Raw genomic sequence first — 24,556 nt, forward strand, 5'->3', positions numbered from 1 at the left:
AGCTTCTGTATCTGCACCCAATATGTTATGTGCAACAGATCTGGTCATTTGTACTCTCAGGAAAATAATGGGATTGTAGAATATGCATTTATTTCATTTAACTATTACTGCTACACTATTCTACAAAATAGATACACTAAGAAGCCTATCTGAAAAAGTTACATACGAAATCATAGTAACTGACAATAACATCATAGAAAATGCAAAATAATCAAGATAATAAAATGATCAGTGAATGCTAAGGGGATTGGAGGGATGAATAGGAAGAGCAAAGAGGATGTTAGGGTAGAAAATTTATTCTGTCTGATGTGTAGCAGTGGGTATATGTCACTATGCGTTAGTCAAAAACAAAGCTGAAACAACCAACCAAAGGGAAAGTAACTACAACTGTACAATACCAAGCATGAATCCTAATGTAAGCTATAGATTTTAGTTAATAATGTAACAATTTTGGTTCAGTTGTAACAAATGTGTTACAACAAAGCAAGATGTCAATAGAGGGGGGAAAGATATCAACAAAGCAACTGCATCTAGGGGTTAGGAAAAGAGCTGTATGAACAATTTCTGTTCAATTTTTCCATAAATTTAAAACATATCTTAAAAATCTTTTTAAAAAAATTATACTATTTTAAACCTGTATCCTCAGAGTTCCTACTACTTTACCTCTTAAACAAGTGGTATTGGTAAGGAGATTTTTAAAATGTTCTGCAAGTATGATGAATGACAAATTAAATGTCAATGTATTTTTATTTTCTACTTCACTGATTGTCAATGCTATAAAGCATCTGACTCTGTTTGCTGGCTATTTTGGACAGAGATAGCTGGTTATTCACTCAAATTTCACCATTTGTGAATTTTCACTAGGAGAGAGCTTCTACATTTTCAACTAATCCAGGTCTCAGTGACATTGTTCCTAGTGGAAGAAAAAGTGTGTTATTTCCTGGTTAAGATTTTGAAAAACACATGGATCTACTTATCTATTGGAGGGAAGCAGATTATCTTCAGTGCTTGGAGATAATGGAGCCTGGTTCCTGAATTACCACACGATGAAAATCCATCTACCCTCCAGGAGATCTACCCTTTACCATTACAGCAGCCATCATTACCCTTTTTATTTACAAAATTCCTTCATGCGAAATAAATGATCATATCCTTCTCTTGCTTTTCTATTAGGTGGTTTGTCTTTTACTTATTGTATTGTAGACAGTCTTCCTATAATGTGGATATTAATCCTTTGTCCTTTCTATATAATGCAAAGTCTTCCACTATTTTAATATTGTTACTTTTAAAATATGTAACAATGTCTCAATTTTAATGTGCTTAAAGTAATTAATTTATCTATTTAGTAGGTGTTCTTGATTTTTAATGGGATCCATTGAGGAAATCATCTTCCAATAGCCACCATTGTGTTTCCTAGACACTAAGGAAGAGACATGGCATCAGGAAGAGCACAGTCTTGATAAAAATGGACTTCTTTTCAAGAAAATGCCTTTCATTTGCATATAGTAGACATATCCCAGTGAAATCCCTTCTAGCACAATTCCATATTAACCCCAATTCAACACACCCAATGCTTTATGAACAATTTAGTTGTGCAAGATATTTTCAGAGTCTAGGGGATATTTGTGTCTATGGAAAATAGGAGTCAATTGAGCCCCTTGAATGAAACACATGCACCCAACCTAATAAATACTGTGTGACATGAAAATGAGCTAGATTTCATCAGTTAGCATACCACTACACATATGTTTTGATAATCATTCAACATTACCCATTTATGACAGCACTTGAACAGTTCCATCCCTGGATAGAATTTTGGAGTAGCTTTGCCCAGTGAATCATGTTATTGTTTCAACCAAATATCTCTGAAGTATTAAAAATAAAAATATAGGACATCTTGTCTTATGTACCTAATGAGAGTAAGTTGTATTTTCACATGAAATTTTAAATCTTTCCTTCTAGGCCTTAAAAATCTGTAAAATATATGTAGTTGATTATTGTTAGTGTAATGTGAAGTATAAAGTCATTTAATAATTTTAAATGTTAATAATGAAGTATTTAAAATTAATTTTATAGTTTAATCTTTCCTCACTCCTCTGATATGCCAACTGCAACATATCTGATTTTTGTAGATGTATCAGTTGTTTCTAATGTAGCTGTTATGTCTACATGGTTCTTATACCATATCCTAATTTGTTAATATGCATTATTACCCTCTTAAAAACTTTTAACCTATGATAACTTCTCTTATGAGGCAAAATGACTGAAAAGTAGTGTAGACTCTATGACTCATCCTTTCTACTGCTGGCTATAAAGAGATAAAAACTGAGTGCTTGTGCTGAATACATTGAATACATAAAACGGTTTTTAGAAGCATTGTTTCTTTTATTTTTTTAAAGGAGAGAGAGAGAAAGAGAGAGAGAAAGAAAGAGAATATGAGAATATGAATCTTTTTTGTAGATGGACACAACACAATGCCTTTATTTTTATGTAGTGCTGAGAATCGAACCCGGGTCCCACCCATGCTAGGTGAGCGCTCTACCGCTGAGCCACAATCCCAGCCCCTAGAAGCATTGTTATAGATAAATAAAATTGCATAAATACTTATACATTCAAGAATATGAGAGAAATTAAACTTTTATTTCATGGAATAATTTGAGAAGGATTGGCATTAGTTCTTCTTAAAAGATCTGTTAGAACTTCATGAGAATCCGTCTGGTCCTGGGCTTTTCTTTGTTAGAAGACTTTTTGTTACTGCTTTAGTGTTGTTGCTGGTCACTGGTTTGTTTAGGTTTTCACCCCAAGTTCAGGCATGGGGTGCCCTGGCACCTGGGGTGAAGAGGAGCTGCCGGGCACAAGAGGGCAGAGCTCAGGGATGTGTTCAGGGCTGAGGTCTGCTGAAGAGGCAAGCTGGGAGATAGTGGTAGCTATGTTCTCTGTTCCCCCACTCGTCCCTCCCTGTGCCAGGTGCTGAGTGTGGTGGAAGCCCTCAGCAGATGCATGCAGATCCCCAGGCATGGCTCTCTCTGAACAAGGTTGTGGCAGTGGCTTCAGGGATCAGATATTTGAGCCATCTCTTGGCCCTGCCCACTCTGGCAGCTGTGCTCTATCAAAGCACCATACAAAGGTGCAGAGTTGCTTGTTGCTTTCTGGTCTTTTCCCTCCCTAGTGGAGACTCACAGAGGGAGGGAGGCAGTGGTGGTGCATGCTGATTCCCAGGCGAGGCTCTCCCTGTCAGAGGTAGTTACAGTGATTGTCAGCATCCAAGGTGTGCACTTCTCTGCAATCTCAGCCCTCCCTAGAAGAGGTTCTGGGGTTGGAGGAGGCCCTCAGTAGATGTGTGAAGCTTCCAAAGCTTGACCCTCCCTACCCGAGGCTCTCACTGTGGCTGCAGTGTTGGTGATGCATGCATGCTCCTTCCTTCCTTCCTTCCTTCCTTCCTTCCTTCCTTCCTTCCTTCCTTCCTTCCTTCCTTCCTTCCTTTCTCTTTAAATGAAGCTAAATAACTTTTATTTATTTGTTTCTTTCCACATTTTTATTGGTGCATTATAGTTGAACATATGAAGGAATTTGTTGTTATATATTCATACATGCACACAACATAACAGTGTAATTTGGCAAATATCACTTGGATGCCACTTTCTTGGCACAACCTCTTTGGCAGATGTGCTTGATGGACAATACAATGACAATAATGACAATACAATGCTATTTTTATTACTATAGCTCTGTAGTATAATCTGTAATGCCTCCAGGATCGTTCTTTTTATTCAAGATTTATTTTGTTATTCTGGATCTTTTATTCCTCCAAATGAACTTTAGGACTGTTTTTTTCCTATTTATGTGAAGGAAGTCACTGATATTTTGATGGAGATTACATTAACTCTGTATAGCATTTTGACAATATTAATTCTGCTAACCCAAGAACTTGGAAGTTTTTCCATCTTCTAAGGTTTTCTTTAATTTATTTCTCCAGTGTTCTGTAGTTTTCATTATAGAGGTCTTTAACTTCCTTGGTTAAATTCATTCCCAAGTCTTTTATTTTATTTTTGATGTTATCATCAAATGATTTATTTTATTTTTGATGTTATCAAATGGGACAGTTTTCCTGATCTCCTTCTCAGCAGAATTACTATTGGAGTAGAGAAAAGCTATTGATTTATGAATGTTCATCATTTATTCTTCTACTTTACTGAAATTATTTATCAGCTCTAGAAGTCTTCTGGTGGAGTTATTTGGATTTTCTAGATAGAGGAATGTTCCATCAGCAAACGATAATTTGAACTCTTTTCATAGTTGTATCATTTTAATTTCCTTTGCTTGTATGATTGCTCTGATGAGAGTTTCAAAAACTACATTGAAGAGGAGTGGTGAGTTGGACATCAGACCTAGTTGTCAGACTGGCTACTGGAATCTTTGTAGAGCTCATATGGGATGCCAGCACCAAGATGGGCTCTCTCCTCACTATGCCCACCCGGTGCCACCCAGCACTGTCCTCTCTGTGCTGCTTCAATCACGTTGGCCCAGGCACACTCTGGACCCCACAATCAGCAACTGCTGGGTCAGGCTGGTGTCTTCCTATGGTTCCCTAATCTCACAACTCACTGTGCTCACTGTCACATGGTTATTCAGAACTGGTTCCTGCACAGGAACTCTGACTCCTGTGGACAATCTGCCCTTTGTGAACTGAAATACTCTTCACCCAACTTCTCCCACCATCTCTGTATCAGTTCAGATCAAACCCTCCCTCTACTCCACAGGTTCTCCCAAGTCAATTTTACTCACCAAGCTTTTCTTTCTCTCTGTGCTTCCCATCCCTCAGTGGTGGGAAGTGCATCTGTAACGTACCGTTCTTATGTTATGATCAAAGTTTCTAACTTTCCGTGTCTCTGTGATTATTTTGCTGTCCAACATCAGATTTCAGTTCATTCTCTTAGTCGTTCACCTTGCTGAGGAGCACTTTTCCCACTTTTAAATTCTTGAGCTACAGAACCGCTGTGGACCTGCTGGGGAGTACACCCTTCCTCTAATCTGCCATCTCATGAACTTTTTAAAATATATTCTTTAATGTCAGAAAAGAGGGAGGTGTCAATGATATTGTTGTGTTTGAGATAAAAGTTTTTTTGTCAACCCCTGACTTCTACAAAACAGACAAATTAACTGGAGTATTATCATAAGGGAAACAGATGATCAATCATGATTGACAGGAGCCAGAAACCATTCTGGAAGTTTAAATATCTTATAGGACATTTATACTTGAATAGAAGTTCTCAGTAAAACTTGAATTTAACATAAATAGAACAAAATTAACAACATTTATAAATATTCAAACATCTTCACATGAACAATGAATGCATGATATTCATTTTCTACCAGCATTGAAGAAATTCTAGGATTACAAAAAATGGATTAGGGATTGATTTTGTAAGTTGGGTGAAAAAATAAGCATTAAAGATTATTTCATGTTATCATAGGAAATGTGCATGTTCATGGTATCTAGAAATGTACATTTCTTGAATAGACTAGAATGCTTTTAAGAAAGAGATTGAAATTTATAGAAACTATATTTTATTCATTTTTAATACATTATTAATAATGATGATATTTAATGTTCTAAATTCTTTTAATCATAGTGATAGTATTTGATTTTTTCTGAAGTTCTTGAAATAGCATAGGGTCAAAAGCAAGAAACTTTTGTTCTCAATCTCAACCTGCAGCCTGGCTTGTTATAGAATCTTTTCTCTTTTTTAATTTTTTAAAATTTTTTTTAAGAGAGAGAGAGAATTTTTAATATTTATTTTTTAGTTTTCGGTGGACACAACATCTTTATTTTATTTTTATGTGGTGCTGAGGATTGAACCCAGCACCCCATGCATGCCAAATGAGTGCATTACCGCTTGAGCCACATCCCCAGCCCTTGTTATAGAATCTTAAACTACTTTCTCCAAGGTCAATTGAGATGACAAAAAGAATTATGAATCACCAAGTTCCTAACGCCTGTTTTGTGGTTATTGTCATTATTCCTCCAAGGATGAACTCTGACGCCTGCTTCAACCTCTGACCCCAAGGGAGCCAAAGGCAATGAAGCAATTAGATCTTATTGGTTTCTAATTTAGATCTGGGATGGGGGATTGCCACCCCTCCCCAGGTCCTCCCCATGGTTTGAAAATCAGAGTTTACACTGATTTCTCAGGAGTTGTGAACAAATGTATATCCTATGCGCATTCTAAATCGTTTAGAATAAACGATTGTTGCAATGGACCATTAAGCTCTTTAGAAATGCCACCTGCTTACTCTATTTTGTGCCTTCCAGAAGAAATGGAAGAACCTTCTTAAGACTTGCTGCTGAAGGTATCTCTTTACATCATGTAAGGGACGATGTCATAGCAGATATAGAATTTACATTCAGTAGTACAATCTTCTGGGTTTTATGTCTATGTGTGTTTGTCCAGTTTGTACAAATGATCCCTATACACTACCCCACTCATAGCACACTCTGACAGACAGCTCCATGTAGAGTGATTTATTTTGAATTGAGTGTTGATCCAAAATTTGAGATAACAGGAAAAAACTTCACATAGCATAGTTTATCTCTAAGCTTTGAGAAAGATGTGGGAAAACATACTTTGTTTTCTTAACTTTAACCCCATTAGGTTTGTTGGGGTTTCTTCCAAATTGTATCATAAATCTCTATTATTTTCTTCATCTCTGCTGCCATATTACAAGTACAGATAGGTATTATTTTGTACCTGAGCTGCTGTAATCACCTCCTATTCAGATTCCTGCTGACACTCTTTCCTTGCTATAATCTGATCCCTATCTAGACGGCAGCAAGATTAATCCCTTCTTTATTTAATTCTTTACTTGAGTGTACTACTGTTCTAGAATAGATTAAAATTTCTGTGATAGTGTAAAGGGTTTTATATACTCTGACTTCTCAATTCTCCACCTTGTGTATTTCCCAGACTGACTGTGGTCTACTATTTTCTGTTTCTTAAATGCTCCGACTCTGTTGACTCCATATACTAAACTGGAATTCCCATTTTCATAATCTTCTGGTTATATGTTCTTCTATTAAAGACTCGTTTTTAACAATAATAAGAATTGACTTCCTTTTCATGTTAGCCTCTGGTAATTTGGCACTCTATCAAAACCATGAATATTTTCCCTCAAATTCCATTCCTGAGAATTCCAGATATTTATTCCAGATATATATGCTGTTTGTGAAAAATGATATAAGAACAATGTTTATCATATGCTGAAAATAGAAAAATATTAGAAACAATCGATATGCCCAACTGAGAGCTAATTACTATTTTCATTGTGATAAACTTGATTGTTACTAACATGGTGATAAGTAACAACCAAAAGTATAATCCATGTCAGCTTACAAGGTCACATTAATATAATTTTTAACATAGTGTGCTGAAGGATATAAGAATTTTAAAGATAATTTCAATCAAGTTGTGAGAGCTCTTATGTAAACTTTAGTTAAATTCCCCAAATGAGTTTATGAGTTTATGTTAAATCAGATAGTGAGACACTTCCTTAGCTATCAAATGATAATTTCCCAACTTTCCCCCACATTTTCTATTGGTACATTATGGTTGTGTGTATTAATAGGATATATCATTACATATTTGTACATGCATACAATATAAGAATAAAATTTAGCCAATATCACTCCCCAACAATTTAAACAAGTTTTACAAACATTGCAATTTAAACAAATATTATAAAGAATATTTATTGTAATAAATTATAATTTATTATAATCTGTTTTCGTATTATTTTGTGTTAGCTTACATGGGTATGTCCAAGACTAAACTGATCTGAAGGAGAAAAAGAGAGGAATGATAATATATGCAATGTAGAAAATATTGAAATATAACAAAGATACTGGTTAAGATTCTTTGGTATGCCATCAAAGGATGAATGGATAAAGGATGTATAGTATGTTTTAACATGTGTGAATATGCCACAATGAAACCTATTATTATATATAATTAAAATGTGCTAATTAAAAAGAATCTTTGGCATCAAACCTAGGCTAAGAATCATGAAGAAGAATTGTATCATTTGTTTTTGCTAGACAGACACCAAGAAACTCTTTGGCAGATTCAAGAAGTGACTGGAAAAGTCAAGTATTTCCCAGTGTTATAAAGACTTCAGCAGGGTGATTTGGTTTGATTGAGGGAATTCCCAAGGTGGTTAATTTTGGGTTTTCTAGGTGGACAAATAACATGAACAGAAGTTTTATCCTCACCCCTTGAAAATTCCATTAGAAAGAGAGATGGAAAGTTAAGAACCTTGAGTGGAAAAGGACTTTCTTAAAAGAAGAACAGATAAACCTATTGCAAGGTGTGTCATTAGATATTTTATGTTATAGACATTGATTCATAACTTAGCACCTATGCCTCAATAAGTCTTCAGATCTTAATATCCTGTAGATCCAAAGCAGTCCACTGTGTGCTCTTGATTCAGTCCATGGAAACAAATCTTTAGCCAAAGTGTGTTTCAGTGGCATGGGGAAGGCTAAGAGAGGTCAAAAACCATTAGACATCACATCATCTAATAGTCTTTCCATTAGATGATTACTGACCTGGTCATATACACTAATTACCTAATCTCAAATTTCCATACTGAGCTCCTCAAGTGGAACTTGGTGTGATTCGATATTCATTCTAATGTTTCATGGTACCTCCAAAAGATGTTCAGTTATTTTATAGGTGGACAAATATGATCCTTTCCCTGACCCTCACTTGCCAATCAGTATGGCAAAAAGCCTGAGAGATTCAGGTTAAAATGCACTTACTGACTAGTTCAAAACCATGATTTTCTTGTATAATATTCCCAAGGACTTCTAATTCTTTCACATTTCCATCTCTTATTTTGTCTCCAGAAAAAGGTAACAAGAAGATCATGAGGAGGGATAATCAGAGCAGCATATCTGAGTTCCTCCTCCTGGGGCTCCCCATCCAGCCAGAGCAGCAAGGCATGTATTACGCCCTGTTCCTGGGCATGTACCTGACCACGGTGCTGGGGAACCTGCTCATCATCCTGCTCATCAGGCTGGACTCTCGCCTGCACACCCCCATGTACTTCTTCCTCAGCCACTTGGCCCTCACCGACATCTCTTTCTCCTCAGTCACGGCTCCAAAGATGCTCATGAACATGCTGACGCAGACTCAATCCATCTCCTATGCTGGGTGCATTTGCCAGGAATTTTTTTACGTAGTGTTTGCAGATCTTGACAGCTTCCTTCTGACCTCAATGGCCTATGACAGGTATGTGGCCATCTGTCACCCCCTGCATTATCCCAGAATCATGAGTCAGAACCTCTGCTTTCTGTTAGTAATTGTGTCTTGGGTTTTATCCTCTGCCAATGCCCTTTTCCAAACTCTCCTTCTAGCCCGTCTCTCTTTCCTTAGAAGCAACATTCTTCACCACTTCTTCTGTGACCTCTCTGCCTTACTCAAGCTGTCCAGCTCAGACACCACCATCAATCAGTTAGCTGTCCTTACTGTAGGGTCAGCAGTTGTTACCCTACCCCTCATATGCATTCTGGTCTCTTATGGCCGCATTGGGGCCACCATCCTGAGAAGACCCTCAGTCAAGGGAATCTGCAAAGCCTTATCCACATGTGGCTCTCACCTCTCTGTGGTTTCTATGTACTATGGAGCAATTATTGCACTCTACTTTGTCCCCTCATCTAATAGCACTAATGACAAGGATGTCATTGTGTCTGTGTTGTACACTCTGGTCACCCCCATGCTGAATCCCTTTATCTACAGTCTGAGGAATCGGGATATGAAAGGAGCTCTCAGAAACATCATCAGGAGAGGAACCATTTCAACATGATGAGCATTATCTTCCTTATCAGGTGTATCAGTCTTTTGAAAATTTGATAGTTTGTAGACTTTTGTGACAGTTTTCTCATATCTTAAATAATAAGTCATCTTTATCCTAGCTTTATAATTTTATTTTTGTCTTTAATTATATTCCCTTTGAATTAATTTTTGTGTGTAACCTTAATTAGAAATCTAGATTTACTTTTGTTTTTAATAACTTTTTGTATTTTTGATATATTTTTATTTTATATATTTAATTATAAAAATATATATTTTACATGTTTTTATTTTTAATTGACAAATAAAAATGGTACATATTTATAGGGCAATATATGATGTTTTCATACATGATATATATCACGTATACTATCCAAATCAAAGAAAGTGTATCTATGTCCTCAAATATTTATCACTTTCTTGGGTTAAATTATTCAGGACTGTTTCTTCTAGCTTTTTGAAATACATAATATTGTATTGTTATAACAGTTACTATGCTGTGCCATAGGACACAAGTTATTTCTCCTACTATAGCTTAATATTCATTGAACAATATTTCCTCATCCTCTCCCTTTTAATCTTTCTGGGTGATTATAATTTCATATTCATTTTTCAAAACATTTTCACAAACTACAGAGGATGGCTTTCTGTCTGTGGAATGCCAGGACAATGGTACCCATACAACAGGCGCATGCCCCAAATGTCAAACATAAACTTGAACGGAGCCCTTGAGGTCTCAGAGGTTGTGTGGGTGTGAGGCAAAGTAGTGAGAGGAGAGAGTTTTAAAGTCCTTCCAGGTGGTGGTGTAATCCTGGGGGATGAAGCCCATTCAGATCAGGGGCTTCAGCGAATCTGGGTCGGGACTGGAGAATGGCTAGAAAGGATGTTAGGAAGTCTAGGCAACCTGAACCGAGTTCAAGTCAGGCTTCAGTGTAATTTAATTCACTATATTTTATTATGAAAAGAAAAAAGACATTTCACTCTCTCAACTATCTAAATATTCTGTTTCCATCTGAAATGGTAGTGTGTTGTTTTAGTCTTTGAGAAACTGCCTCTACTCAAGGCAAATTTACTTAACTTCATTGCTATAAATTGATTATTGTGACAAACATGCTTGCATTTATTATTTAATTTAACTCTAGTATTTGGTATGAAAGAGGCAATTCAAATTTATCAGAAGCTTGTTTTTAACTAGGCATCTGGAGCTAAGTTAGCAATATCATAAAACTGGAAATCAGACTACTGTATGTAAAGTCAAATCCTGCACGTAAATTGGTGCATTCATACAGTGTGTATATGCAAAGGGTTATGTAAATTATATATACAGAAGAATTACTTGATTGTAGGGCAAGTGTATATACAAATTATCACTACTAAATTCTTCTAGAAAATAGTTATACCAAGAAACCGTTCTGAAAAGCCTACATAGGACATGATTACAGCTACATATGACATTCTAGAAAATGCAAAACAGGGATAGTAAAACAATCAGTGATTACCAAGGTTTGGTATGGGAAAGTGCAGGATGAATAAGTAGAACAAAGGGAATTTTTAGGGCCAAAAGTTATTCTGTATGACCCTGTAACTTTAGATACATGTAATTATGCAGTTGTGAAAACCAAACTAAGAGAGAGTCAATCAATAGAGTGAACCCTAGTGTAAACTATGGACTTTCATCAATTTTAGCTTACCAATATTGATTCAATTGTAACAAAGTCACTATACCAATGTAAAATATTAATCATGGAAATGATAGGCCAATAGGGAAAATTTTCTGCTCAATTTTTCATATCTCTGGTTTTTATAAAGTATATTTACACCAATTTGTGTCTTTATACATGCACTTTGGATAATATTGTCCATCACATTCCACCATCATTTCGAACCCCATACCTCCTCCCTTCCCCTCCCACCCCCTAAATTGGTGCTTTATAGATATACACTGTGGTGTGTGCATATGTGGAAACAGCATAATTTGGTCAATTCGTTGCAGTTTCTCCCTTTTTCCATCCTTCTTCTCTCTCCTCCAGTTTCCTTCCTCTGCTCCATTTATCAGCCTCCTATTTTCATGTGACCTCCACTCCCCTTTATTTTCCCTTGTTTCACTCTCATTTGCACAGATGAGAGAAAACATTCAACCTTTGATTTTCTAAGTCTGCCGTATTTCACTTAGCATGATGTTCTCTGGTTCCATCCATTACCAGCAAATGACATAATTTCATTCTTCTTTATGAATGAGTAAAATTTCATTGTGTGTGTGTATCACATTTTGTTTATCCATTCATCTGTTGAAGGGGACTTGGGTTGGTTTCATAACTTGGCTACTGTGAATTGTGCTTCTATAGATATTTGTATATATGAATCATTATTCTATGTTGATTTTAGTTCTTTTGGATAAATACCAAGAGGTGGCATAGTTAGGTCATCTTACTCCTATTAGAATGGCAATCATCAAGAATACAGATAATAATAAATGCTGGCAAGGATGTGGGGGAAAGTTACACTCATACATTGTTGGTGGAATGTAAATTAATACAACCACTTTGGGAACAGGATGGAGATTCCTCAAAAGACTAGGACCATTTCTATTTGTTAAATTACACTAATTTAAACATGTATTTCCAGGGCTTTAGAGTTCCTATTACTTTTTTTCTTAAGACTTTAAAGACAAAGATTTTACTTATGATTTTTTTACAAATGTAGCAAATGGCAAATTACATTTACTTTCTATTCCCATGATCATTAATGCAATAAAACTTCTAATCTTATGTTTCCTGTCTATTTGTGACAGATGACTGACTGCCCATCCAACTCATGATCTGTAAATTTGTCATTGGGAAGAAGCTGCTACATCTTTTTTCCCCCCTGTTCTAGGGAGTCTAAGAAACACATTCTCAATAGTGGAAAAAAAATGTGTGCTATTTCTTGCCAAAATTTAGAAGAAGCAGATGGATCTTCTCTATTGAGAGGAAACAAATTACCTGCTTCTCTCAGAAAAATTGAGCCTGGCTCTTGAATTGCCAGATAGTGAAAAGCCTACTGGGAGACTCACACTGGATCATGAGAACAAGCACCATTATCCTTGTTGTTCTAGAATTTCTTCATGTAAAATACATGATCATGGTTTTTTTCACTGCTTTTCTATTGGGTGGTTTGTCTTTTATTTATTGCATATAGACTTTACATAATTTGGAAATTAGTCCTTTGTCCATTTTTAAAATTTTAATTTATTTTTTGTTCTTTTTAGATATACCTGATGGTAGGGTAGATTTTGACATATTCTACATACAATCAGTTATTCTAATTAGGATCCCCTTCTTGTGGTTGTACATGATGTGGAGTTTCACTGGTGGTGTAGTCATATATGAACACAGGAAATTTGTGTCCAATTCATTCTACTCTCTTTCCTATTCTTATCCCATATCTTCCCTTCATTCCCCTTTGTCTAATCCACTGAACTTCTATTCTTCCCTGTGGAGAGTGGTGATTCGAACCGTGGTCTCTGATTTCTTCATGACTGCATTTGCAGTGGGAGCTGCTTATGTAATAGTGTGGGGCGAGATGCTCCAGTTGCTATGGTAATGCCATCCAGGGATAGCTATGTGCAAAGGTGAGCAGCTCTAACAGTTGGAACCTTGGATTCAGACACCAACTCCCAGGGGTAGGGAATTCTGGGCATAACAAGATGACCTCAATGTCTTACAAGTTTCCTGTGTCCTTCAGACTGCTTGCTTGGCCAAAACTTTCTCACAAATAACCTGATGACAAAACCTATATAATAAACATGTAAGTCAAGCCTCATCAGGGTGTGGCTACCCACCTGGTCCCAGCTTTTTCTCTATGTGTGTCTGTCTGTCTTTTCTTCATCCCCTCATCACCCTCTGGTTTCTCAATTAATGGTTATGCTGATGGTGGCACTTCTCTTCCCCCCTGGTTGTATGTTAGCATCCACATATCAAAGAGAATATTCAACCTTTGGTTTGGGGGGATTTGGCTTATTCACTTAGCTTGACAGTCTCCAGATCCATCCATTTACTGGCAAAAGTCATAAAGTCATTATTTTTATATTGCCAAGTGTGTTCATATAAAGATTTTGACTTTTTAATCTACCAGTAGTAAAAATAGTTAATTTTAATGTGTTTGAAGTTATTAATACATCATTTTATGATGAATTGGTGTTTTTAAAGTGATTTTTTTAAGGAAATCACCCTGGCAATGGCAATCATGATATTTTCATGACAATAAGTAAGGGATGTGGCATCAGGAGAAATGCAGAAGCTGAGGAAGGGTAGATTTATATTCCTGGTATTTATGCAAATACCGGGCACATTGTTTGCTTCAGTAGTAGGAATACCCCAGTGGAATCCCCTCTAGAACATTTCATATTAATACCAATTCAACACACACACACACACACACACATACACACACACACACAATGACAGACAGTTTATATGTGCAACAGATTCTTGAGAATCAAGGGGAAGTTTGTAACTTTTGAAAATAGAAGCGATTGTGTCCCTAGAGTAAAACACATGCACTTGATCTAATCAATACCATGTAATAAGAAATAAGCTAGATGTCATCAGGAGTTAGTAAAATTGAACATAAATAGTATCTGCTTTGGTAACAATTCAACAAGACTCCGTGATTATATCACTTTGAGATTTCCACCTCAAAAGAATTTTGTTCTGGCATTAGCTAGTAAAATAATGTGATTTGAACTATTGTTTAACCAAATATATGTGAGATTTTTTTTTAACAAAGGTACTCCCTTAGCCTATGTACCTAATGAATAGTGTGCCATATTTTTAAGTAAAAATTTTAAACTTTATCTTTAGTCCTTGGAAGTCTTTGAAATAAAGGAGTTGATTATTTTTACTGTAGTGTGAGGTAAAAATTCCTTTAAATATTTTTTCTTATGCATAATGAAAGACCTCAAATTAATTTTACTATTTCAACATTTCTCCACTCTTTTATAATGCCAACACTATCATTTAAAAATTCATGTATATAAATTATTTATCATGTATGTATACTTCTGTATAATCTGTGTATCATGCTTTTATATTTTGATATGTATTACGCCTTAATTTGCTTAAAAAGGGAATTTATGATATCTTAATATGTGGGAAGATGACTAACGCTGAACAATTTATACCATGACTCAACATTTTCACTCTGAATTTAAAACTATAGGCTTTGTAATAAATTGCATGTATTTTTATGCACATACATATAATAAACCTCTTATTACTCTTCAAAGCTGGTAGTCGTGTTAATTTATTACCATAGCATGACTCAGTGTATTCTTTTTCATAGCAACAGATTTTTCAAATGTAGAAAACAATATTAACAACAAATGTGTTCTTCTTTCAAGTCTCCTATAATTTAAAAACATATTAATACATATTTGTTGACCATATGTATTTCTTTTTTTGAGAAATTTCTGTTTTGTTCTTTTGTTCATTTTTGATTATGTTATTTGTGTTTTGGTGTCAAGTGTTTTGAGTTGTTTATATGTTCTGCATATTAATCCCCTGTTGGAGGAGTAGTTGGCAAAGATCTTCTCCTTCTGCAGGATCTCTCTGTGTGTTTGTGTTTCCTTTGCTGTGCAGAAGCTTTTTAATATGATGCCATTCCACTTATTGCCACAGTCCGGCTGCAGGAAAATAACCGGGGGATGACGAGCAACTTGTATACATTGATACAGCAGGAGTGGGAGCCGTTTATTGTAGGACAGGAGGGGTATATACTCATTCCACACAGCTTATCTTAATTAACATAAACTAGATACAGCAGTCAACCGATAAGGAATCTCCACACTTAATGGCTCATGGCGCCACCTCACAAACCACTCCCCCTGGCAAAATGCCAGGCGCCATCCTGACTTGTTTACAGACTCTAACAACTTTTTGATCCTTGGTTTTATTTCTTGCACTTTTAGAGTCTTGTTAAGGAATTTAGTGTCTGCTCCAGTATGTTGGGATGTTGTTTTTGTCCCCTGACAATTGCAATTTATGGTCTAATTTGTAAATCTTTGATCCACTTTGAGTTGACTTTTTGCAGAGTGAGAGATAGGAACCTAGTTTCATTTTTCTACATATGGATATCCAGTTTCCCTAGCACCATTCATTAAAAAAGGGCTATGGCTTCTCCAATGCATATTTTTGGCACTTTATAAATTTTTTTAGTTGTTGATGGACTTTTATTTCATTCATTTATTTATATATGGTGCTGAGACTTGAACCCAGTGCCTCACATGTGCTAGGAAGTACTCTACTACTGAGTCACAACCCCAGCTATTTTTGGCACTTTTGTCAAGTATCAGATGGCTGTATACATGTCAGTTTGTCTCTGTCTCCTATGCCATTGGTTGTCATGTCTGTTTTGATGACAATACCGTGCTGTTTTTATTACTATAGCTCTTTAGTGTAATGTGAGCTTCTGCAAGTTTGGGTATGTTCCTTTTTCACATTCATTTCTCCCAAGAAAATTTTCCACTTCCTCAATGACCCACACTGCTTGTTCAAAAGTGTGTTGCCCATGGCAATATGTTGGTATAATTTCTCAAGGTTGTCCTGCTGTTGACTTCTAGATCTACATTGTGACTCGAAAAGACCCAGGACATGATTTCATCTTAAAAAATTTGTTAATTCCTATTTTGTGGCCTAACCTATGGTCTATTCTAGAAAAAGTTCCATGGTCTGATGAAAAGACTGTATTCTGAAGCTGTTGGATGGAATATTCTGTAAATGCTTGTTAAGATGGTTTGATCTGCCAGATCTGACCAGATGGCGGCTCACAGAGGCGCTCCCCTAATGTGACCCAAGGATGGCTGCCCAGTGGCCACCTGCTGGCCTCACTGCCACCTCCCAGGCTCCCTGAGTGCCCAGCAAGCAAGCCAGGGCGGGGGCGGAGGCCCTGGAGAACAGGGCACAGGGACAGCAGGCTGGCGGGCGGTGGGAGCTCCAGTCTCTATATGGCTGCGGCTCTGTAGGGCCCAGTCGCCGGCTCCTGTGGGGTCTTGTGCAAGGGGCTGACTGCACTTATCTTTTTCCACCTGGCCTCGCGGCTGCGATCAACTTCCCCTACCTCTACTCTTGGCTTCCATGATGCTCAATGGTCAGATTGTCATTGAGGTCCCCGGAAGACCCTCTCCTGATTGACAAGGTGTCACTCTGGGCTCACTCCATCAAAGAACACAAAGCATGAGGGACGGAGGAGGGACCCTGGGCACCTGCCTGACAGAAGCAAAGGGGGAGGGTGGAGGTGACTGTGACAAACAGTTGCGTACCCCTAAGGAAAGATCACTGAAGGGGAGCCCTTGCCTGCAGATGTACCCATCTGGATGGATAAGTCTGTGGTTGATGTAAATGGGAATTCACAGAGTAAGTCGTTATCATTGGAAATGAAAAACGAGCCGAGTGACACTAATCTCCTGCTTCACCATGGCAACAAAGAGCTTCCATATTTGAAGAAATCAATGGGAACAAATTTAGCTCCCGCAGCTGCTCCAACCAAGGCCATGGGTCGGTTCTCAGCTCTGTGTGACCAGGCAGGGATCCCTGTAAGCCGAGTTCACTCACCAAAAGCTGATCGATGCAGAAGGAAATTTTTTTTAGCATGTTTGAAATTGTGCTTAAAAGACACTCAGAATTGGGAAGGCCTTTCAGGTGATTATTGATATAGCCAGTTTAAAATCAGACGAGCACATGGTGATTTAACATGAAATCCTTTATGCATCTTGAGATCTCTACTCTTTCCAAAGGACTATTGTCCCAGACATCATTTTGTATCCTCAGCTTGTCTCTGATCACCTCCTGCACGCGAATGTTTGTAAAGTCTACCCACTGTACTTTTATTGAATCTTGCTGAGCTTATGGCAAGCGGTTGCCATTTCTGCATCTCATAGAATAATTTTGATCTGCAGCAAAATTTGAGTTTTTTTCCTCACACTCCTTCCACTTTGAAATGCTGTTTAAATGTGGGCTCTATGGTGAAAGTTGCAATATTAAATTGAATCCTCTCAAACTAGGAACCTAGCAGTGTTACTTTAAGCAAAAAGGAACTTGAGACTCTTTGCTCTGGCTCAGACATAGAGAGGCAAAGCAAGAATCTTCTTTACAAAAGTCCTAAGTGTTGAGGTCTTTTACAGTAAGATTTTTTTTTGAAGTGACTCTTTGGTTGTTCATTGATAATTTTATTAATAAAGGTCATTTAAAAGTATAAGTTTTTAAGGACTTAAAAGAGTTATTTGTGGGATAACTGATTGCATATGTCAATTTATATTGTGTGTTGAATTACTGTGCCATGTGCTATTTTTAGTGTTTGAGGAAAATGGAGAATAAAATCTATTCTTTAGCATAATAAGTGTCTTATTTTTATATGTGTGTAAAAAGAATTATAGATCTATAGTATAGTTTAATTCTAATGTTTTTTGTAGATTTTTAAAAATCTGGATGGTTTACCCATCAGTGATAATGAGGTAGATCACTATTGTTTTATTGGAGCCTATCTTTCTCTTAAGGTCTAATAGTGTTTGTTTTATAAAAATGGGTGCTCTGACATTTGCTGCATATAGATTTCTTGATCCCTTGATCATTATGTATTCATGTCCCTTATTTTTTTTGTCTTAAAATCTGTTTTGTTATATATAAGTATATGACAAAATACTCCTGCTTGGTTTAGAATTCCATTTGCTTAGATTATTATTTTCCTTATTCTCCCTTTTACTCTGAGTGTGTCTTTACTGGTAAAGTGACTTTCTTATTGTCAGCACATTGTTGATTCTTGTTTTTAAAATTTATTCAGCCACTGTGAAAATTTTAATTTAAGAATCAAGAGCACTTACATTCAAAGTTATTGTTAAAATGTATGGATTTTTGCCTGTCTTTTTGTTGATTTTCTTCCAGTTGTTTTGAATATGCTTTGTTCATTTTTCCATTCTTACTGTGTTTGATGGTTTACTGTATTGACAATGTTTGATTATTTTTTATTCCTGTTTTCTATGTCTACTCCTTTTGTGGGATTTATACTTTTTTATGCTATCATGTTAGTTATCTTTCTTCTGAGTATAGTATTCCTCAAGCATTTTTCTAGGGTTCTTTGGTTGGGTATGAATTTCCTTATTTCATGTCATGTCAACTGTAATTGTAGTTTCAAATTAGAACCAAGCCTGGCATCACTATAGTATTATATATGGATCTAGTTCTGGCTCCAGTACAAATTCTACATCCAGTACCAGAGCCACAGACCCCCCCCCACCTTTAATGCATTAATGTATTGTTAAAGCAGTAAAATTTCTGGTGCTTCTGGATGATATTGGCTGAGAAGGAGCTCAACAAAACTTTTTGAAGTGATGTCGATATTTTGTGTATTGATATGTATTTCCCCAATTGGATGGACTGGTTCATTGGTATGTGAGCACATACTTACATGAAATTATATAAAACGGTTTAAAATATAAAAAGAATACAGACTTTGTTTGCATTTCATTTTATGAGGTAAAAATCAGCCAAGAGTAATTGTGGTAGTAGAATAAGATTTACATTCAGAAGAAATGACTAGGAGGACAATCTGGAGGATTATTTCATTATCCAGCTGATATTTACATAGTGTATTTCTCTTGTCATAATTCATGAACTTGTGCATTTCCTGCATGCTCATGTTTATCTATGAATGTTAACTTCCATTAACAAATGTTTATTTTTTAAAAAGATTCATTTGAATCTACTTTTGAGCTATCCACATACTATCTTCCTGTCTCTCCTCAGGAGGAAATGACCAGGCAGAATTTAATTATTTTATTTTATTGATCATTTTCATTTTATTGCTATGTATATGCATCTCTAAAATATATACTTGTACATATGTACATACATGACTCCATTTTCTTGGTTTGACAGAAATACACCATACTCTGGTTGGCTCAAACAACAGAAACAGAAATTTATTTTCTCACAGTTATGGAGGCTGTAAATCCAAGATCAAATTTTTAACTGATTTGATGCTCTTGTCTTTGTTTTCAGATAGGTAACTTATTATATCTTCACACTGAAGAGAGAGAGAGGAAGAAGAGGAAGAGGAAGAGGAAGTGGAAGAGGAAGAGGAAGAAGAAGAAGAAGAAGAAGAAGAAGAAGAAGAAGAAGAAGAAGAAGAAGAAGAAGAAGAAGAAGAAGAAGAAGAAAGGGGAGGAGGAGGAGGAGAGAAGAAAGAGAACGATCACTGGCATGGTCATTGAATCAACTGAAAAAGAAATTAAATGGAAAACTATCCCATTCACAATAGCCTCAAAAAAAGTGGGAAATCAATCTAACAAAAGAGTTGAAAAATCTCTACAATGAAAACTACAGAACACTAAAGAAAGAAATTGAAGAAGACCTCAGAAGATGGAAAGATATCCCAGGTTCTTGGAGAGGCAGAATTAATATTGTCAAAATGGCCATACTTCCAAAAGTGCTATATGGATTTAATGCAATTCCTATTAAGATTCTGATGACATTCATCATAGAAATAGAAGAAGCAGTCATGAAATTCATTTGGAAAAATAAGAGGCCCAGAATAGCCAAAGCAATACTTAGCAAGAAATGTAAAATAGGAGGCCTCACAATACTAGACCTTAAATTACACGACAGAGCTATAATAACAAAAATGGCATGGTATTGGTACCAAAACAGACATGAAGACCAATGGTGCTGAATAGAAAACACAGAGACAAACCCACATAAATACAGTTATTTCATCTTAGACAAAGGTGCCATAAACATGTGTTGGAAAAAAAGATAATCCCCTCAAAAATGGTGCTGGGAAAACTGGAAATCTGAATAGTAATATTTATAAATATTCATAGATCTTCACCTTGAACAATGAGCACATGATATTCATTTTCTACCAGGAAGAAATGGAACTGGCAATGTACTTAATGGACTTGAGATCAGTTTTGGAAGGTAATTAGTAGAATGTGTATATTGAGTGGTCATTTTATGTTATTGTAAGAATGTTGCTGAAATCTAATGATGACATGATAGTTTTCCACCGAGTTAGATTCACAGAAATTCTATTCCATTCCTCAGGGTCCAGTGGTGACCATGACATATATTCTTCTTCACTCTTTTAGTCAGAGAATGAAGGTAGTAGAGTGTTTCTGGTGCTTTTTAAATAATATGGAGTTCATCACCAAGATCCTTGGATTATCATGCTCAATCTTTACCCTGGTTTATGATGCACTTTGACTCGAGTTTTCCCCAAGGTAAACTGGGAAGGCAAAAAGCCTTGTGCATCACCAGGTTTCCAATAGCTGTCTTGCCCTTAATCTCAGCATTCTTCCAAGAGTTAAATCCCTTAGGCCTGCTGCAATATCTAGGTCTTCTCCCAAGGGAAGAGAAAGCAATAAAGCAAGGTATCTGTTTTTCCCCCCTCTAATTTGGAGATGGAGATAGAGGTATGGCGTCCCATAACCTCCCCATAGTTAAGCTGTGAACAGGTGTGTGTGTGTGTGTGTGTGTGTGTGTGTGTGTGTGTGTAGTTTGATTCTGAACTGATAACTCGGTTTCCTGTTGCTTTGGAAATTTAAGCCCCTTAGAGACTCCACTTGCTTCTCTGCATTCGGTGTCTGCTAGAGAAAAATGCAAGAACATTCCTGTGGCTATCAGCTGAAGGTATCTGTGCTCATCATAGGAGCGGCCCAGTCACAACAGGAATGGAATTTACATTTGGTAATATCATTGTTTGTGTTTCTGTGCTATATATGTGTGTGTATCCAGTGTGTGCTTCTCATTCCTAGACTCTACACCTCCTCACACTGAAACCTGACAGATGGTTCCCTGAAGGGTATTTTATCTCCAGCTGAGTATCTAACCAAATTTTGAAAAGATAGGATAAAATCAAATATCTGTATAGAATTATTTATCTGAAATTGATTTATATTTCATTTTGAGAGGATTTTGGAAAACTTTTTGTTTGTCTATCTTCAAATTTCATTAGATCTTGTGATATCTTCCAAATTTTATACTTAATCTCCGGAATTTTATTCATCTTCATTGCCATAATCCAGGTGTAGACAAATATTGCTTTGTATTTAAACTGCTGTAATTACCTTTAATTTTGATTCCTGATGACCCTCCTGTCTTGCTATAATCTGATCTTGACCCAGTAAACTGCAAGCTATTTTAAAATTTTTTATGTTATTTACTTAAATCTCTAGCTCTCCTATAGATGGTCAGCTTGAATAGGACTTTGTATAGAACATGGATTCTATTGTTTAATAGACAGACATCATGTTCTCTGTCCTTATTTCTTTATAATTGTTCATGTGGGTATGTGTGAGTCCAATTGACTTGAAGAAAGAGAGAGGATTGATGATTATAAGGTAGGAAATCTTAGGATCATGACAAGAAATCTATCAGTTAAGAATTTTCAGCATAAAAACTAGGTTAAGAAGAGAAAAAAATGGAGAAGTTATTATTTCCTTATGCTAGATAGACATTTACAGTGTCTGTTCTCTGGCAGATCCTGGGTCTAACTTGAAATGGCAAGTATGTACTGTTGTTCAAAGGACTTGAATAAAAATGATCTAGTTCAAGTTGCAACCAAAATGGGAATTTGAAAGAGAAACCTACTTTTCCTCTTTGTTCCTTGGAAATTCCTGTAGAAAGGGCAATGAAAGATTGAATGTGTTGAATGGGAAAGAATTTTCTTTAAGAAAGAACTGATGGGTGTATGACAAGGTATACCATTTGATATTTTGTTATTGACTCATGTTTACACCTTAAGTCTGTCCGTAGGATATTTCCACCACCTCTGTACATGCTGAAATCTTACAGATTGAAAGTTTCCCACTTGATTCTCTGCATTTGATCTGGTTCCTGGAATTAAAGCATTAGCCAAAGTGTATTTCAGAGGCAAGGAGATGGTTAAGACAGAGAAGCTAACAAATCATTAGAGATCGTCCACTCATTTTTCTGTTAATTGATTACTGACCTGCCCTTCCTAATCTCAGATCTCCATCATGAGTCCTTGAGTTGATTTGGCCTGATATTATGCTCCTTTGGATGTTTCATGGATTCTTTTTCAAAGATGTTATGTCTTCCTAAGTATACAAATCACATCCTTTCTCCAAAATATCACTAGTCCACTAGAGTGGCAAAAAACTTGAGATATTCAAGTTTTGGAATGCACTTACTGACTAGTTTAAAGCCGTGTTTTTATTACATAATAGTCACAATCATTTATGATTCTTTCACATTCCATCTCTTTTCTGTGTGTAGAAAAAGTTAACAAGAAGAGCACGAGGAAGGATAATCAGAGCAGTGTGTCTGAGTTCCTCCTCCCCATCCAGCCCGAGGAGCAAGGCATATTCTATGCCCTGTTCCTGGGCATGTACCTGACCACGGTGCTGGGGAACCTGCTCATCAGGCTGGACTCTCGCCTGCACACCCCCATGTTCCTCAGCCACTTGGCCCTCACTGACATCTCTTTCTTCTCAGTTATGGCTCCAAAAATGCTCATGAACATGCTGATGCAAAATAAATTTATCTCCTGTTCTGGGTGCATTTGCCAGGATTTAAAAAAAAATTATTATTCAGAGGTGTTGACAGCTTCCTTCTGACCTCAAGGGCCTATGACAGGTATGTGGCCACCTGTCATCCCCTCCACTGCACCACCATCTTGAGTCAGAGCCTTTGTTTGCTGCTAGTCATTATGTCCTGGGTCTTGTCCTTTGCTGGTGCCCTTGTGCACACCCTCTTGTTAGCCCATCTTTCTTTCCTTAGAGACAACACTCTCCACCACTTCCGCTTGCTGCCTTGGTTAAGCTGTCCAGCTCTGATACCACCATCAATGAATTGGTCATCCTCACTGTAGGAACTGTGGCCATTTCTGCGCAATTTGTATGCATTCTGGTCTCTTATGGCCATATTGCGGCCACCATCCTGAGAAGACCCTCAGTCAAGGGAATCTACAAAACCTTGTCCACAGGTGGTTCTCACCTAGCAGTAGTTTCTTTATACTATGGAGCAGTTCTTGCACTCTACTTTCCCCCCTCATCCAATAGCAGTAAAGACAAGATGTCATTGTGTCTGTGTTCTACACTCTGGTCACCGTCACGCTGAATCCCTTTATCTACAATCTGAGGAATTGGGATATGAGAGGCACTCTGAGAAACGTCCTGAGTAGGGGAATATTTTCAGCGTGACGGCCACTGTTTTCACAATTGCCGGATGTGAGACTTTCTTTGATACTGTACATGTATCATTTCCTCTCTGAATTACTCTTTCTTAGCAAATCTTTTTTCACAGTACTAAGTAAGCTCGCCCATTGAGTTACACCCCCAAACCTGTTCCTTAGTGAATTTGATGTGACATACTTTATTCAACTGTGTTATACAAGGAACATAGTTTTTGTCTTATGTTTAATTGTTAATGTTGAAAATCTTATAAATATTACTGCCTAATTACCTACTCCTAATTTTTCTTTTTCATTTGTTTTCATCCTAAATACATTTAAAATTATTATGTAGTCTCAGCTTTTATCTTTGTCTCCCCCCTCTCCACACCCCCACTGGTTGTAGCAAAGCTTTTTTTTTTTTTGGCTTTCTGAAGATGATTATAATTTTACTACTGGTGGGTTTATGATTATACTTTTGTGTATAATTTTGTAATGCTTTTTGTATTTTATTTTCTTTTGTAAGGGAAATAAGAAATGTCATT

General features: G+C 36.6%; 1 protein-coding gene across 1 annotated transcript; it reads left to right on the plus strand.

The window, feature by feature from the left end:
- Window positions 1-8,922: 8,922 nt before the first annotated feature.
- Window positions 8,923-9,861, plus strand: LOC308640119 (olfactory receptor 1J21-like; the record flags this gene model as incomplete). The annotated part of the gene is made up of 1 exon (XM_081278446.1): window positions 8,923-9,861. One exon carries the CDS (start codon window positions 8,923-8,925, stop codon window positions 9,859-9,861), a length of 939 nt encoding a protein of 312 aa, XP_081134572.1.
- Between the last annotated feature and the right edge of the window lie 14,695 nt (window positions 9,862-24,556).

This window comes from Spermophilus citellus, assembly GCF_964194105.1.
Source record: "Spermophilus citellus genome assembly, chromosome: 2".
In the NCBI taxonomy this organism is placed as follows: domain Eukaryota; kingdom Metazoa; phylum Chordata; class Mammalia; order Rodentia; family Sciuridae; genus Spermophilus; species Spermophilus citellus.